Source organism: Pezoporus wallicus, unplaced genomic scaffold, assembly GCF_028554395.1.
Source record: "Pezoporus wallicus isolate ANWC-B61680 ecotype Strahan unplaced genomic scaffold, APGP_CSIRO_Pwel_v1 contig_8341, whole genome shotgun sequence".
NCBI classification, from domain to species: domain Eukaryota; kingdom Metazoa; phylum Chordata; class Aves; order Psittaciformes; family Psittacidae; genus Pezoporus; species Pezoporus wallicus.
Window position 1 is genome coordinate 1,746,888 of NW_026638083.1, and position 17,059 is coordinate 1,763,946.

Sequence of the window (17,059 nt, forward strand, 5' to 3'; positions counted from 1 at the left end):
GAACCACACACCGGGGCATTCAGCCCGTGTCAGAAAGCCCCAACCCATTGCTAAATGCCCTGGAGGATGTGAACAAGCCCCGGTGGGTGTTCACATCTCCCATTCCTCCTCCAGAAAGAGCGAGAGAATGGCTCCAACCTGGCCTTCATGTTCCGGCTGCCCTTTGCAGCCGGGAGGGTCTTCAGCATCAGCATGCTGGACACGCTGCTCTACCAGGTAAGAGCCCAGCGGGCTCTGTGTGCACCCTGCAGCTGTGGCCACCCCTTTGCATCCCCCAGTGCATAACTGAGCAAGCCTTTTCTCTGGGTTCCTGCCCAACGTCCCCCCGCAGTCGTTCGTGAAGGACTACATGATCACCATCACTCGGCTGCTGCTGGGCCTCGACACCACGCCAGGCTCCGGCTACCTGTGTGCGGTAGGTGCCAAGTCCTCAGGGTTGAAACCATCAGGTCATCACGGATCTGGTGGGATCTGTCAGTCTGTGCATGGGGATGGAGGGTTCCCATCTTCCACCCTGGAAGATGGGGGGTAGGCAACATTGCCAGGTCATTGCTCCCCTTCCATTGTGTGTGGGGAACCTCAGTGCTACCAAAAGTACAAAAGCCCAAGAGCTGCCAAGGACCAAAGTCCTTGTTTTGAAGGTTGGAAATTGCCCCTGGTCTTTCCGTGGACCTTCACTTTTGGGACTGACAGGGATGAGGTGGGGTAAAGCTAAGGTGCTCCTCAGGTGGCTTTGCATGGCGCAGGATGGTTGACGTTTGTCATCTGTTGCTCAGATGAAGATCACTGAAGATGACCTGTGGATCCGGACCTACGGCCGCCTCTTCCAGAAGCTCTGCTCCTCCAGCGCTGAGATTCCAATTGGGATTTACAGGACGGAGTCACACATGTTTGCAACCTCTGAGGTAGGGGCATGGTGGTGGTGTGTGCCTGGAAGCGGCTGCTGGTGGTCCCAGCTGAGCATCACCACACAGCAGAGATGTGCTCCATGGGGCTGGCCACGTCCATGGGGCCCTTGGACCTGGGTGCAGCATCAATGGGGAGGAACGAGGGGAGGGGAAGCTCCGCCTTTGTTTCATGAGTGGCTCTGTGTCTGCATTGTGGTGGTGGTGTCCTGATTCCCAGCCAGATATGCTGGTCCATGGGAGTGCCAGGTCTGCAGGCAGCAGCCTGGCTGCGGGTGGACAGGGGGATTTTATGGGCACAGCTCTGCCATGCTGCATGGCGCTGGGTGAGGAGGGGGGTTGTGGCACAGTGGGGCTGCCCCTTTGCTGGGCTCACTTTGGTTTTCCTTCCTTTCCCCTGCTGCAGCCCCACGACATCAGGACGCAGGTGAGTGCCGTCTGTGTCCGGGTGCTTGGCTGGTGCTGGGCATTATCCTGGCTGCCAGCGCTGCCTCCTTGCCCCCCCCAACCTGGAGGCTGGCCTGTGGGCAAGCAATGGTCTGGCTTGTGCCAGCAGCTCCTCTGGCCACTGAGTGCCACCACACTGCCTGTCCCCATGGAAGGGTGATGCCAGCTGAGCGTCAGCAGTCCAGGAATGCCAAAGTCCTTGATTCCCTGAAGTGTAATTAACTGGGATAAGGAGCAGGGGAGTGAGCCAGGCTCTGTTGTAAATCCTTCCAGTTTTCAGCTTTGTGGCAAGTAGCTACAGGGAGCCAAAAGTTGACATTTAATTAAATGCCATCCACCTCTTCCTTAGAGATGCTTTAAACCACTTTATTAATAAATTCCTGCTCTCCGGTGGGATTTCTGCATTGGAGGTGCAGCAGCATGTGTACTGTAAGGTGAAGGAGAGGAAGACAAAGGCATGGTGTAAAGGATACCAGGTGCCTGTTAGACTCCACTTCTCCCCTGTCTGATGCCCGGGCAGTTCTAGCGGCACAGAGATGATGTGCTGGGAGAGTGCGTGTGTGTCAGAGGGAGGATCCCGTCCCAAGGGAGACACCCACCCCATCAGAGGCAGGACGGGCTCTTCCAGCTCCCCCCTTGCCCCCCGTGACCTGCTGGGCTTCCAGTCACAGATCTCAATCAATGTGGAGGACTGCGAGGACACAAAGGACGTCAAGGAGCACTGGGGCATCAAGACCGGGCACCACCGGAACTCGTGCTCCAGCGACCAGTCGGAGCACCCGCTGCTGCGGCGCAAGAGCATGCAGTGGGCCCGGCGGCTGAGCAGGAAGGGCAACAAGCACTCCAGCAAGACGGCCGAGTGGATCAGCCAGCAGCGCCTCAGCCTGTACCGGCGCTCCGAGCGCCAGGAGCTCTCCGAGCTCGTCAAAAACCGCATGAAGCACCTGGGCTTGCCCACAACCGGGTACGGTAAGTGCCGTGCGGGCGCGCTTCTCTGCGGGGCTGCGTCCCTCTCGTGGGCTCCTCAGGTAACCCCGAGCCGAGCCTAACCCCGAGCTGAACCCAGCCCCATACCAAGCCTAACCCCGTGCCAAGCCTAATCCCCAAGCCTAACCCCGCAGGCGCTGCCGGGCTTGGCTCAAGCAATGCCTCATTCCCCAGCTTGCTTGTTGCTTCCGCTCAAGGCTGGGGTCCCTGCAGCGCAGAGCCCCCCTCGCCTGCCACCCCCATGGGGGGCTCTGGGATGGGTCCAGGCAGCAGTTCGCAGCGGCAAGAGTGACTCTGGCCCCTGTGCCTGCAGCGGGACCAGGTGCCACCGCGCAGCCTTGGGGCGCGATGCCCCGCTTGCCCCCCGCTTTCTGGCGGCTCAGGACACGCTGCCTGCAGGTCAGCTAACCCCTCCTGCCCGAGAAACCCCTAAATGCAGCAGGGAGAAGTGAAGCCCCATCAGCTGGCGCAGACCCCTTTTGTTGTAGACTTGAATCCTTCCTAAAACTTCCATGGAAAACCTCTCGGTAGCTGCAGGGATGAGTGGTTTGCTTCATTGTGTGCGAACGAAACCGATGTCTGGCTGCGACGAGCCTGCATGGCCCCGGGGCATCTGCAGCCCTCAGGGTCCCTCCGTGCAGCTGCATTTCTCGTGAAGCTTCTCACCCGCTCAGTGCTGGTGTCTGTGTCCCCCCACAGATGATTCCCCCCCACCTTGGTTACACCACTGTAGCCTGCAGCTTCCTTGGTTTGGTTTTGCTTTGGTTTTTCCTTTCTTTCTTTTAAGCCATCCTGTGCTGCCGCCTGTTTGCTCCATTCTCGAGGACTGTCCGTCTGTCCCTGCTCGCTTGCAGGCTGGCACCATGCCCTGGCCGGGATGGGAGCCGATTTCGGGAGGCTGGGGGGGGGTTATTCCTCCTCTCCCCATTCTGGCTTCTCCCTTACAGCCCCTGAGGTACATGAAAGAGGGGAGAAAATGTAAAGAAACACAGCACAGGGGGGTGTTGGAGTGGAGGGCATACGGCCGCAGGCATTGGCCAGCCCCATAGGGAGCAAGGCTGGAAAGCTGGCTTGCGGCAGGGCAGAGGGGCTCAGGGCACTCCAGGCAAGGGCTGGCAGTGGTTTATCCCCCTCCTCTCTTTTGTTCCTACATTATGAGTCCCAGAAGCTTCTGCTGCTTTTCCTAGGGAACTTCCAGCTCCCTGCAGCTCTGTTGCAGAGTCTGGAGCGTGGCTGACACCATTCACCGCCTTAAGAGAGCTGTTTCACACAGTGTGGGAAGCTGGGGGACAGGGAACGCTTGAAGCACAGCCCATGCGCCTGAAGCAAGAGCCGCTGTGCCCCAAACACAGGCAGAGGGGAAGGCAGAGGCAGCTTCTCTGCCTGAATGACTTCAAGTGAGGATCCCGAGGGGCCGCCTGCAGCCAGCCCGGCAGGGATGCTCCGGCTGGGTCGGTGTTCGAAACTGCGTCCTTCTCCTGGCCTATTTTGGTTGGAGCAACCCAGGGAAGCTCCAGCAATCGAGGAGGCGGCGGAGGGGCGGGGGGAGATGCAGGACCCGTCTCCCGTCGGGATGGGAGGGCAGTGCCTGGCCGGGATCGGGGCGCTGGGCACAGCGGGGGGACCAGCATCTCCATAACCCCTGCGGCACAGCTCGTCTGCGGCCGGCTGTGCTGGGATGTGCGTTGTCACCGTGTGTCACCGTCAGTGTCTGGACACCCATGGCGTTTATGGACGAACCCGTTGCTCTGCCTTCTGCTCCTTTCCGTTTTCTTTTGCTCATTTGATTGCTGCAGTGCAGGAGCTCGTCTCTGATATTTGCCGAACCATGGCTTGCTGACCTCTCTCTCTCTCTCTGTTTATGTCTGTGCCTTTCCCTGTATGTTCTGTAGAGGATGTAGCAAATTTAACAGCCAGTGATGTGATGAATCGGGTAAACCTGGGATATTTGCAAGGTAATTCCCTTTCCCTGGGAGTCCCGCGTGACTCACGGCGTGCAGCGTACAACAAGATCATGCCAGCTAAGCCCAAACCACACACCCCTGCCGGTTTTCACCTTAGATCCCCGAGCCTTTCAAGCACTGATTTGTTTGTTTCGGAAAACAAAAGCCCGAACGGAGGCGCAAACTGGGCTCCACAAAGCCGTGGAGATAAAAGCCTCAGGGACCCTTTTCTAGCTGAGTTCTTACAGGGAAATCACAGCCCGAGGCTGTCATTAAAAGAAACCCTCCCTCCATCGCTCTGCAAGTTGGTTTTGGTCTGTAAAGCCAGGGGCACCTTGAGGAGGGGGTTTGTGGGGGGCTGAGCACAGCGGAGCTGCTGCTGTGGGCTCTGATGAGATGCTGCACCAGCCCCTTCTCCTCTTGACCCCACATGGGTCAGGCACAGCTCAGGGGCCAGGCAGCATTCGGAAAGCCCTTCACAATCCTTGCCTTGTGTTCTTTAGCATTAGCAAACCCTGTTTTCTAACCCAGGCAGCAGCTCCCACAGGCACTGCCCATGCTGCAGCCACCCCAAGCACCTTGTTGGTGTCTGCAGCGTTGTTGCATCATTTACACAGTGTAAAGGCACTTAAAGTGGTGTAAAGTGCCCTGGAAAGGCCCCATTTGACTGCAGCAATTAGAGGTTAGCAATAGCCCATTCTTGCTCTATTTTAGGCTTCACGAACCCGTGCTTAAGGTGAAAAGTTGGCATTTTCCTATGAGCTGTCCTTCATCAGAGCAGCAGCCCCAGCCGGGGCTCATGGAAGCCCCACGCCAGCACAGTATATTGCCAGCAGGGTGGTGGGTGCTGGGCAGAGCTCGGACCCCGCTGGCATCTCCCCATCCTGCAGAAGAGCTGGGGCTGAGTGAGCACCACAGAGGGTCCAGCACCGTCCATTCACCCCAAACCAGGAGCCCCCATGGGTGAACACCAGACGTTGTGGCATCACTCCCGGTGCAGGAGCTGGAGCTCAGCGCTGGCTCCCCCCCCCCCCCCCCCCAAATAAACCCAGTGATTGCTGGGCTGAGCCCCGCCGCTGTGCCGCAGGGGACCCCATGGCAATATACTTGGTGGGTTCAGCAGTGCCTGGCTTGGCTGCATGGGGGTCAGGAAAAGGTGCTTCCATGGAGCAGGGAAACCTGCCGCGAGCCAGGGCCCGTCCCACCTCCCTCCTCATGTCAAGCCCCCTGTGTCCCGCCGGGTCCCAGGGTCTGTGTGTGCCACCCGCACCCCAGCATCGCCACCCCCTGTCCCCGCCTCGCTGTAAGGATGAGCACTGGGATGGACAAGGCTCGAGGGACCGGCTGGTACCCAGGGCTGGACCAGCACCCTGGTACAGCATCTCCCTGCGGTGGTCCCATCCACCATCAGGCAGCTTCTGTGGGCTCGGAGATGCTGGGAGGTGTCTGAGCAGCAAAACAAGGGTCTCATGTCCCCCTGCAAACTCTGCCGGGTGCGGTCCAGCTGCAGGGATGCCCTGGGACCCATCTGGACATGCACTGGCCAAATACATGTGGGGGCCTGTTTGCATCCCTGTGCAGGGTGCCGGGCCTCGTGGCTGCAGTGGCTTGAGCTCATTGCACAGCTATAGGCAAGCCCTATTTCAGAGATTGCACCCCAGTCCTGAGGCTGAAGAGCACCTGGCTTGGCCTCTACCTTGTGCCTGGGGTGATCACGCACCCATGGGTGCTGTTATGGCTGGAGACTCATCCTGTGTCCTGCTGTGTGGTGTGCAGGGGGAGAGCAGGGATGGGGTGGTGGGAGCAGCTCCTCTCCCAGTGGCCACTTCTTGGTCCTGCTGCCACCAAACTGAGCCCCAGTTGTCTGAGACCAGCAACCATCGGCTGCGCACCGATGCTGCTCAAGAGGGACCCTTCTGACAGCCCAAGAGGTGTCCCAGTGACAGCCTTGCAGCGAGCTGGTGTCCCACCGTGCTGCTCATGCTCCCCTGGCGTCCGTCTGTCCATCCCCTCTCCATCCTGTCCATCCACATCCATCTGTAAACGGTGGTCTTTGTCGCAGCTCCCCCCTCCCCGGCCGCCCGCAGCCTTGCACCCCCATTCATTTCACCTATGATCTTGTTCTCAGCTATTTTGGAAAGCACCCCCCCACCCCACCCCTGGCCCTGGGGCCACCCCTTTGGCCCTGCAGCACCCATGGGTGGCCCTGAGCCCTTCCCCGGGTGGTCACTGTAGTTTAGAGCCATCCCCGAGTGGCATCGATGGCTCTGGAACCCCATGGAGGTGGTTTCCTTTGGGCAGGAGAAAGAAGCAGTGATTGAACTAAAACCTGTTGCTGGATGATGCTAAATTAAGTAGTGCAAGAAGGGGAGAAGCGGGCAGAGCGGCCTGGGGGGGGTTTGGCGGCCCTGAGCCAGTGGTTGGACTTGTGCTAGACCTAACGTGGCAAGACTAACCTGTTCCCTTTCTTGCACTAAACCAAGGTAAGAAAACTTACTTTTTTATGGGGGAAAATAGGGACTTTGGAGAGTTACATCTGCCAGCCATGCGGCTGGGGGGCAGTGGTTGGGGAGGCATGGAGGGAGGTGGCAGCAGTGTTCTTGGTGCTCTTCCTGTGGCAATGCCGTGTGTTGGGAATGAGCTGCGATCCCTCAGAGCCGGGTGCTCGGGGATGCTGCAGTGGGGCTGTGGGACCGAGGCCATGGGGTGTCCCTCAGGGCACCCCTCACCAGCCCTGTCCCCTTGTCTCGCAGATGAGATGAACGACCACCAGAACACGCTGTCCTACGTCCTCATCAATCCCCCTCCAGACACGCGGCTGGAGCTCAACGACATCGTGTAGGTGTTGCTTCCATCCCTCTTAGCCTCCCCCTGTGTCCCCAGACCTGCCCCAGCACCATGGCCTGCCCCATTGCATTGCTTTCATCCTTTCTCATAAAGACCAGTGGCGTTTTGCCTCCCTTCCAGGCTGTCCCCGTTCCATATGGTCCCAAGCAGTGCCCAAACTGCCCCAGCTTTACTCATCACGGTTCTGACTCTCGGTGTGAAGGTTTTCCCTCGGCTTTTGCTGCTGTGCAGCAGAACAAATAACTCTTTATTGTTGAGCACAGCCCCATGGCGCATCCCCACATTTCCCAGCCTTGAGGATGGGCCAGACCCCAGTTTAGTGGTTGCACAGCTCCCTGGTGCTGATGGGGAAGTTGGGGGGGGGGTTCCATTGATGTAACCAAGCTGTGCCCCACAGGTACCTGATCCGCTCTGACCCCCTGGCCCACGTGGCCAACGACGGCCACAGCCGCAAGAGCAGCTACAGCAACAAAGTGGGGCCCTGCAACCCCGAAACGCGCGACGAGACCCAGCTCTGAGCGGCCCCTGCCCGGGACAGGGTGAGGATGAGGACGGCGGCCGAGGGGAAGGCGGCTGCTGCTGCTGCTGCCCATGGGTGCCCCGGGGGACGGTGATGCCCAGCCTGGCCGTGTGCTGTGCAAGGGGTGCCCAGGCCCCGGAGGGACGGCACGGACGGACGGACACCCGCAGGCACCCCGTGGCTTTTAACTTTTTATACCAATACCGCAACTAGTGAGAAAGTCTTCGCTGGTGCTGGTGGGACGTGGCTGAGACCCGACGACAAACGACCCTGTGAGAGCAGGAGGACTGTGCTTAACGTTACCCGCCCCGATGGTGCAGGTTGTTTGCATTTGATGGGGTTTGTCAATACAAGAGCAAAACTGCGCCAAAACCCTTCCTCCTTCACCGGGGATCCCCTCGGGGTACCCGAACTTCTCTTTCACCCAACTCATGTTCTTCACCCTCTGTTGGTTTTCTGTTACGGCATCGATGTGAGGAGCACTCGGAGCTGTGCCAGAGGCAGGGGAGGATGTGCTGGCGGCCGTGGGATGGCTGGAATAGGATGGAACACGGCCATGCAGCTCCTTCTGGTGCCATGGCAGGGCTGCACTGCCTCCGGTGCACCTTAGCCTCTCGCAAACCAAACCAGGTGACTGAACGCCAATTGCCATCCCTATGGCAATGCCTCTTGCCATACGTGCCCAGCTCTAAGCCCAAGCCCTGGCTGTGGGCACCGTGCCCCTGGGTTTGTGTCCCCCATTGAGCTCATCCCCCATTGCTGCTGCTGTTGGAGCTGGGCACTGATGCCCGGGGATCCCTGTGCTGGGGTGGGATGGGACAGGCTGGCCGGGAGCAGGCACTGATGGGGTCAGTGTCTCAGCTCAGCCCCTTCCCCTCCTTCCAGGGGCAGTTTGGGGCCTGACACCCGCTCGGCTGCACAGCCTGGGTCTGAATGTCCCCCCTTCCCTTCCCATGGGGCATGACCAGGGCCACCATCAAGGCAGCGGGTTCTGCCTGCGCCCCCCTGCCCGCTGCAGCTCCGTCCATCCTCGCTCCACTTTGCAACCCAGCAACAGCACGTGTCTGCAGCAGAGGTGCATGAATGTACAGATCACCACCAACCCGAGCCCCAGAGCACTGCCTTATGCTGGCCCACCGCTTCCGACTGCACCCGCGGAGACCTCCCCAGAGCAGAGACACCAGATGCGTTTTCCGTCTGTTTTGGCACCCTTGTAAAGGTTCTCTTTGGCTGCCACGTGGATGACTGACTCGTTACCTTTCCAGACCGTTACTTGCATAGGTTAAAACTCCAATGTGCTTTCTTTATTTTAATGAGAAGCCTGTAAAGCACAACGTTGCCATAAACGCCCATCAGCCATCCCGGACCTGCTGCCAGCTGAATGGTTTGGTGCCATGAACGTTTGACTCCTGTTCCCCCTTGACACTCCCAATAAAAGCTGTTTACAAAAGCAAACCAAAAGCAAACCACAGATACCTGTTTGAAGTTGCAGTTTCAAGCAGTTGTGAGATGATCTTGAGGGGATCCTATTTAGTTCTTTGTTATTTGGTCCTGATGCGTTGGTCATGAGGCCCTGTGTGACCTGCACTGGGGACCATCAGCTGATGGTACATCATGGGCTTGGAGAGGCACTGCAGGTGAAAGCAATGAGCCCAGCCCGACCCTTCTGCTTCATTTTGGTGTGGGCACAAATCACACTGCCTCTGATGGGGGTTTTTGGGGTTGTTTTGGGTTCTTTTTTCAGTTATTGAGGGTTTTAAGCTAGATGCTGTTTGACTTATTTCCATTTGCAATGCAGCATGCCACATGTATCCTTTGAAATAAAGATGTTCTTGTAGGCTGAAGAAGAGAGCGAAGGACAAAAGCACACCCGGGGGCTGTGTTAAAGGCCTCATCACTTATTGCTGTATTTAATCATCCAGGTTACAGCCGGTGATCTTCCAGTCCCCACTTTGCTCTCAAGGGAGTGTGGAACAAATATTCAGGGTTTAGAAAACCCCAACCAACCAAGCACCAAACCCCCAGGCAGAGTGGGTGCTGTGACTGCTCACAACATCACAGGTTTTAGTATGCCCCATCCCTGGCAGTGCTCAAGGCCACGCTGGATGGGGCTTGGAGCATCCTGCTGTAGGGGAAGGGGTTGGAGCTGGATGAGCTTTACGTCTCTCCCAACCCAAAGCAGGCTGATTCCATGATCTTTCTCTCTGCATTTGACTGGCTGCTGGTGGGACGGGCTCTGTAAGTGCTGTGTTCTGCAGCTAAACCCAGCCCTGAAACGAGCCAGCCCCGAGCATCCAGGTCAGCCACACACACTGCTGGGTAAGTGGTCCCCATTCCAGAGCCCCCCCAGCTGCACATGGGTGCCACACAGGAGCTCAGCTTTAGGCACCTCCTTCTCCATGGGCACTCTGAATTCTTACAGACCCTGAATACAAGGAGACCATCAACCTAAGAGGAAACCCGCGAACCAAAAGCAGTCTGAACTCCCTCTGGTTTGGGATACTCTTCAATAACAGCCCTCAATCCGACCATATTTTGACAATGCTTCTGTTTTTGTCCAAGGTATAAATAGCTGTATTTAAACAGAAAGCTACGTGTATAAACCCTGGGCAGTTTGCAGACGTTCTTTCTATGGTGTACATTTCTAGCAGGCATTCCCTGGGATGTTGAGCTCCATACTGTAGATACTTGCCTGGGGTCAATGCGAGTCAGAGCAAACGTTTAATTTTTCTAATTCTCTAGATCAGCTCCAATACTAATGTAAAAAACAGAAGTATTTTATTTTTGTAACGGGCCTGGGAATGCTGATGCATCAAAAGGAGCCGTTTCTGCTGGCTTGGAGGGGGCCAGCCCCCGCCCTGCCCTTCCCACAGGGACACTGAGCTTGGAAGAGTAGGATTTACTGAAGGGAATGGTTGTGTTCCACCGTGGAGATGTGACAGGCCCTGGGGGGAGGCAGGAATGAGGCTGGTCGCAGTAGTTTCAAGTGTCGCAGCAAACGGCTCCATCGCATGTTACGTGTCCACTAACGGTTTCCTACACTAAATATGGACTAAATCCATATATCCTGCATTAAAATTGAATATTAAACCAAATGTTAGAGTATATTTATTTCCTGTTACACCCCTTTTTACCTCAATCTGTAGAGAACATGGCATCTTTATGGGCCCTGGGAGACCTCTCATCTCTCCGGGTCAGCTCACGCAGGGATATTTATCAGCAACAGCCAATATAGCTCCTTCTGAGCCCTGGTCCTGTGACACGTTCTGCTGGAGGCACTGCAGGAGAGGGTTTTGTACAATGACTGTGAAGATGCTTCACGTTTCTGTAAAGACAATGAAAATAAAAGAGCTGCATGCAGCACCCAGAGCCTGCGTCTCGTTTTGGTCTTGAAGTGAACTTCATCTTACAGCCCATGGCAAGATGTGGCTCTAGAGTGCCAAAGGCCTGACACATATGAGCCCGTGCTTGGGGTCATCTCTTCCAGACCTTTTCAACCTCAGCTTTCTACTCTCTTGCTCCATTCATGCCCAAAAGACACGTCAGATTTGCTTCCTGCTGTGGTACAGTAACAGCACAACATCCAAACCACAAAACCCACTGCAGGCATCATACCTGTGACTGGTCCCAGCCCTGCCACCCTCAGCCACTCCAGAGCCTGCATCTCCCTGAGCTGATGGAGTTAAATGTAGACCCCTGATTGATTAACTGAGAGCTGTTGAATTGGGCACCTCATCCCTGGCAATGCTCAAGGCCAGGTCAGATGGGGCTTGGAGCAAGCTGCTCCAGTGGAAGGTGTCCCTGCCCGTGGCAGGGCTAGGAACTGCGTGAGCTTTAAGGTCCCTTCCTACCCAGTTCTGTGATTCTCTTACTTTACACTGCGGCCCCAAACCCCTGATTGTAGCAAGTGGAAACTCCAAAGAGATCACCAGTTTCTCTGCTGTTAACTCTCCAGTGTAGCAGGGAGAAATCGAGCTTCTTTTGTCTGCACACTCAATGTTCCGGCAGCCCCGTGTTGAACTGTATGGGGGTTTTCAGGGTAAGTGCTTTCAGCTCAGATTATTCTTGAACCCTGCCTCAGAGCATGATGGAAACGTGACAGACACTGACTACAGATGCAAACAGCATGTGCAAATACACGACGTGTACAGATGATGCATGAAGAGCTTGGGAAAAGGAAATCACATTGAAGAGCACTTTAAAGATGTACATTTTTGTGTTCATTATGTGTGAGAAATCAAGAGAGCTATTACTCTATATAGGGACTAATTCTCCAGCTCAGAGCAGACACAGTGAGAGCACTGTGGTCCACTTGCAGCGAGCTCTGTGGAAGTCCTACACATTGCTTAGGCACTTCTTTAGTGGAGTAAAACACCACCACTTGCTTTCAGACACCCTCTTCTGCGGCCATAGGAAAAGCTGATGCTGTGGCTGTACCTCAAGCTCCCACTTTTTCCTACCCGAACTCCCAGGAAACACAAGAACCTTTGTGAAGCTGGAGGAGGGTTTTTAGCGAAAGCCAGTTGTTTTACACAGCTAAGAGGGTTCAATTAATCCTAGTGTATCACAAACCAGACAGCTTAAGCTATAGCTTGACAAGTTACTTCTCTTGCTCTGGAGAAGGCACCCAGACACAGCCTAGCACCAGTAACTGCCCAGGCCTTTCACCTGGGAGGGTATTTGTGCAAAGCTCAAGCGCTGTGGAAAGGCAAAATGTCATTTTCTAAGCAGGGATTTCTAGATGAGTCATCAGCAAGTAGGATGCTGGCACCATTCTTCCATGGCAGCTGCCAGTGCATGGATTCCCACCTGTTCTTGCATGGGATGATCTTCAGTCATTGACAGTGCCACTGTCCTACAACCACATTTTACCCTGGGCTGACAGCAGGCAGTGAACACACTGAGGTTGACATTTAGATTATACAAAACCTATGTGAGAAAGTGAGTTCTCCCTGCTCCAAAACACTGCCTTTGCCTACACACATCTACAGGTTTCCCCACATTCCCCTGCACACTCACCCACAAATTCTTCTTACAAGCAGCTTTCTGTCTCTTCCTGTTTCCAGGCTAAATTTACAGACCATATTCCTTGCCAAGGTATTTGAGATTAATGCTTTTTTTTTTTATAATTAAAATTTAAGATTATTCATTTTCCAGAGAATTTTCTCTCTTAGAAGGTGACTTACTCCTTTACTTCCTCTACGATCCTCAGCTTGGCACCTGGGACTATACCCTGCCTATCGATGAGCTCCTCTCCCTGTCCAAATGGATGTCACATCCTAGTGCTTCCAGTATTAAACAAAGCCACACTGCAGCAGGAAAAATCAGGACCTGATCCAGCACAATGACATCCAGGAGGACGCCTTCTCTTCCAGTCCTTTCTACAGGCAGCGAGATCTCAGCCTGAATGAAATACAGTAAAAAGCACTGGGATCACTGATTCATTCTTTTTTCAATCTACACACAGGGATTAGCTGACTGCAGAAGATTATTGTACAGTCCCAGAAAATTATTCCTGCCCTAAAAAAGTCTATAGCCTCGAGAATATAAATTTCACTTCTATGCAACTCGGATGCATTATGACGCTTCAACAACCGGCTCACTTCCAGATTCTAGAGGCAACTTGTCTTTACAAATCACAAGCAAGCTAATACCGAAGTGCCCAACAAAAGAAATTCTCTTAATGCTTCCAAACCTCTGTCACTGACTCCACAGATCAAAGAAAACCCACCAGCCAGATCTGAGAGTCTGAAGTGATGACATAAATCCTCACTGAGACTGTCAAATCACTTTCCAGTTGTCTGAAAGCCTTTTGGCCAAGTTGTTGCACGCTGCAATCAGGGTCAGGAGAATGAAGCTCTTGTCATGAAGTTATTACAGCTGCTTACAGGTGAAGCACAACCGAACACAGAGCAGCACATCTTTAAAGCGCATTAGTTCTTTGAGGGGATGAGGTGTCACAACAACAAAAGTACACATGAAATAAAAAGGAAATCAGTTAATGGTTTTTATTAAATTTCAGTGTTTCATAAAATAAATATGGTATATAATATCAAACAGTGAGAAATAAAGCACAAGCATGGAAAGCATGGTAACAAAAGCTACACTCATGACTGTGTTTAATACTTAGCACTTTAGAAACCATAAAGCCTTTAATTATTTACAAGCAGCAAACTATCTAACATAATTTACAAAGTTGCAGCAGCCTAGTCAAGGAGTACTGGAAGGGGAAAAGTAAAATGGAGAGACCGCAATGGAAGACCTTCACTTTGCTCTATCTCATCAGCACTTTATTACGTACCCTATTTTCCCCTTATGTACATAACTCTCTATATCTTCCATTATTCTCAGAGCTTAATAACGTCTTGTAGAGCTCAGTTCACCTCTAGGATGGTGTAGTGCCTTTTGCACTGAAGAGATACGGATTCAAGTAACACTTCAAATAAAAGTAAACATGTGCAAACCGAAGTCACAAGCCTACATGACCCTCAGGTAGTCGAGTCAAACCGGATGGCGCAGGCGTATGTTAGCAGATTAACTTAGGTAATGGCTACAGAAACCTACTCTGAAGTCTGGCTGGGGCCACAGATGAGAAATGGGAGTATTAAAAGAACGGAACTGAACTGCAAATACACCCCGGTACCACAGACGAAAATTTAATCTGCTGAAACACAACGACTTTTAAGGTTATAACTCAAGGTTTAATATTTCAACATGAAAAGAAATCCAAAGCCATTCGACTTATTTGGGCTTCTGAAACAAATGCAAATGTCTCTGTTTAAAAATTGCTTTTAAATGAGAAAAACAAATCAATATATATTAATATCTCACCCAAAATAAAAAACATAACACACTCTTCATCTTCGAGCATGCTGCTCATTCAGAATAAAGACAGGACAAAGAAAGTAGAATTACATTTCATGACGTAATAAAAACATTAAAATCTGTGATCATTAAGTGCACCATCGTACAGGAGTAGCGTGCTCAGAGTGGAAATGTTCTATACCTACCAGATTCCATCTTTATTAAAGCAAACAAATCTTTAGGACACTACCTGAAACTGAAATCAGTAATGACTGTGCTCTGTTCAGCTCGCCTTAAGTTTCAGTCAGGCATGTTGCAGCTAGTAGCACCTGTAGTATGCCTCTTCACGATTGTATTCCAGAGATCTTTACATTTGTGAACAACTTGGGTTTTTTTATAAAAGACTGGCTTTTGCAATCCTTGCAATGCTTATCCTAAAGAGATACTGCGAGTAAACTCTGTTCTGAGCAGCACAAGTTGGGGGCTTTGTTCAGAAATCTGAGCTGGACTTAACGTTGGCAGTAGATAACAGTACAACAAGTTGATGTATTAAACAGTTCCTCAAAAAAGTCCCAAAGGAAGGTTTCCCTAAAGACTGTTTAAAAAACCAAACCAAACCCAAAGCACTTCACCCAAGATCTGTTCAATCCTACTGAAGTTCAGCGCTCGCCAACTTTAAGAGTGACAGGAGAAAGGAGGGAATGAGGTGGAGAGGAAACGGAACTAAATTATTCCCAATTTGTACCGATGGAAAGCTTCAAGTAAAAGGAAATCCACTTGTTAAAGATCTTGCTACATGCACAGTCCCTCATCAGTTGAAAGCCACAGTAGTTAGCATTGGGTGTAACAGCAGATTTATTTATTATTCATAAAAAACACTGGCAATGTTCCTTCATTCTTCGTAACTTGCATCCACGGTTTCTGTTTAGAAGCGTCTTAAAAAATGTCTATGGTTCTGCACATTTCATACCAAACTGGAGGAAAATGGTAAACATGTCTTCTTTCGATGCCATCCCATTCAGCAATCCTCCCCCCAAGAACTCAGTGTCATTTACGAGTCTGAGTCTTCTTTGGCACTGCAGGTCGCTTGGCTTGCCACAAGTGGTTATGAATAGTAAGAGCATCCACACTGACAGACATGGTTTTGGCTGGAATCACGTTAAACTGTTTTCTGTCCGAACTGTACTTATAAAGTTTGTCAATCATTTTCTTGGTGATGCTCTTTGGCCCTGTTCCAGTCAGCTTGTAGATTTCTTCAGTGTCAGGATAGTAGCAATAAAGTGCTCTGAACTGGCAGCCAGCATCACGGAACAAAATGATGTAGTGGTTGGCATCACATTTTTCTAGTTCCTGCATTAAAAACCAAACACATACATAGATTAATACAGGAGTTTTCACCGTGAACATGTCAAGCTTTAAGTTTTCACATATAGCTGAATAATGTTATAACTATGACTTTCAGTCCTTTTATAAGCTTATGAGTTCAACTCAATGCAGGATCATGCTTTGCACAAGTCCATACAGTTAAGAGAAATAAAGGACCCTCAATGCAGGTACCTTTTAGGAAATGGTATTTGCTACAGCATTTCAGCGGGGTTATGAAATAAGCATTACAGATACATCTTGTTGAGTGCATTAATAACATTGTATTGTACCTCTAATATTGAATTCTTATGTGGTTCATTCACTTTTCCAGCAAGACAACAATGAGAGATTGCATTGTGAATAATATGTTTGTTTGATTTGCTGCTGGGTTCCTTAAATAATTTTGGACCTAAGGAAGATAAAGAAGTAAAAATTATTTTCTTTACATTTACGAGCATTAAGATTTTCATTCAAAGTGAAAAACAGAAAATCCTCCACAATATCTTAGAGATATTAAACAGAACAAAATACACCTCAACTTCTCAAAAATAAATGTGTCACATCAAATACATCCCAGCTTTTTAAGGCCTGCTGTTCATCACAAATGCTCAAACCGAAGCAGTCACCTGTGTATTCTGCCACCGAAGCAATAGAAGATGCAGTTGAAGCATTCTCCCAGTCTCTTTCTGTGTTCCTGCTGGGGTTTCTGCTCAGTATTGGTAAGGACTCCATTGATTCAACTCTGGGGGGATGGAATATAAAAAGTTATAGGACATGATTTTGGTTTGAAAAACGAACCCTCTTAAAAGAATTCACCAGTGGCTGGCTCTGAATGGAACAGGCTATATATCCCTTCTCCTCCCCCAGAGAGCCAGATTCCCCCTGCTCAGTCATCAAAGTGAAATTCTGTTCTTCCACTGTGAGAAAACAAAACAACAGAGCAAGTTTGTACAGAACATGGGAGTTGGCAGCCACATAAAACAGAGCTGAATTCACCGCTTACTACTGGGCCTCTATGGCAGCAAATGAAGCCAACACCACCGAATCCCAACGCTATTGAAAAAATACTAAAGTTAAGCTTAGTCTTCTACCTCTGAGACGGCGTCCCACCGGAGTGCACGCTTTCAGGTTCAGTTGTTGCTGCGGAGGCCAACGACAGGCTGGAACCAGACTGAGCACTGCTCAGGTTGTCAGCTACAAAATAAAAGAGAAGGTGTGAAATACATTTTGTTAACGCGGGT

At 51.9% G+C, this 17,059-nt stretch overlaps 2 protein-coding genes across 17 annotated transcripts in view; one reads left to right on the top strand and one right to left on the bottom strand.

Moving 5' to 3' along the window:
- KCNT1 (potassium sodium-activated channel subfamily T member 1) overlaps positions 1-17,059 on the top strand; it is a 115,581-nt gene that overhangs the window by 66,825 nt on the left and 31,697 nt on the right. For 8 of the 13 annotated variants that reach the window (XM_057409094.1, XM_057409095.1, XM_057409096.1 and 5 more), the window contains 6 exons: positions 115-216; positions 332-415; positions 777-905; positions 1,312-1,332; positions 2,018-2,321; positions 4,232-5,311. In XM_057409094.1, the coding sequence (XP_057265077.1) occupies positions 115-216; positions 332-415; positions 777-905; positions 1,312-1,332; positions 2,018-2,321; positions 4,232-4,644 (1,053 nt within the window). In that variant the 3' untranslated portion in view covers positions 4,645-5,311. Of the gene's footprint in view, positions 1-114; positions 217-331; positions 416-776; positions 917-1,311; positions 1,333-2,017; positions 2,322-4,231; positions 5,312-7,035; positions 7,121-7,526; positions 8,424-17,059 lie in introns of those variants that run through there. The other 5 variants (XM_057409099.1, XM_057409106.1, XM_057409101.1 and 2 more) reach the window with 3 other exon arrangements.
- CAMSAP1 (calmodulin regulated spectrin associated protein 1) overlaps positions 14,329-17,059 on the bottom strand; it is a 33,209-nt gene continuing 30,478 nt past the window's right edge. For all 4 annotated transcript variants that reach the window (XM_057409090.1, XM_057409091.1, XM_057409089.1 and 1 more), the window contains 4 exons: positions 16,910-17,012; positions 16,445-16,560; positions 16,109-16,227; positions 14,329-15,803 (listed from right to left, as the gene is read on the bottom strand). In XM_057409090.1, the coding sequence (XP_057265073.1) occupies positions 15,501-15,803; positions 16,109-16,227; positions 16,445-16,560; positions 16,910-17,012 (641 nt within the window). In that variant the 3' untranslated portion in view covers positions 14,329-15,500. The remainder of the gene's footprint in view (positions 15,804-16,108; positions 16,228-16,444; positions 16,561-16,909; positions 17,013-17,059) is intronic.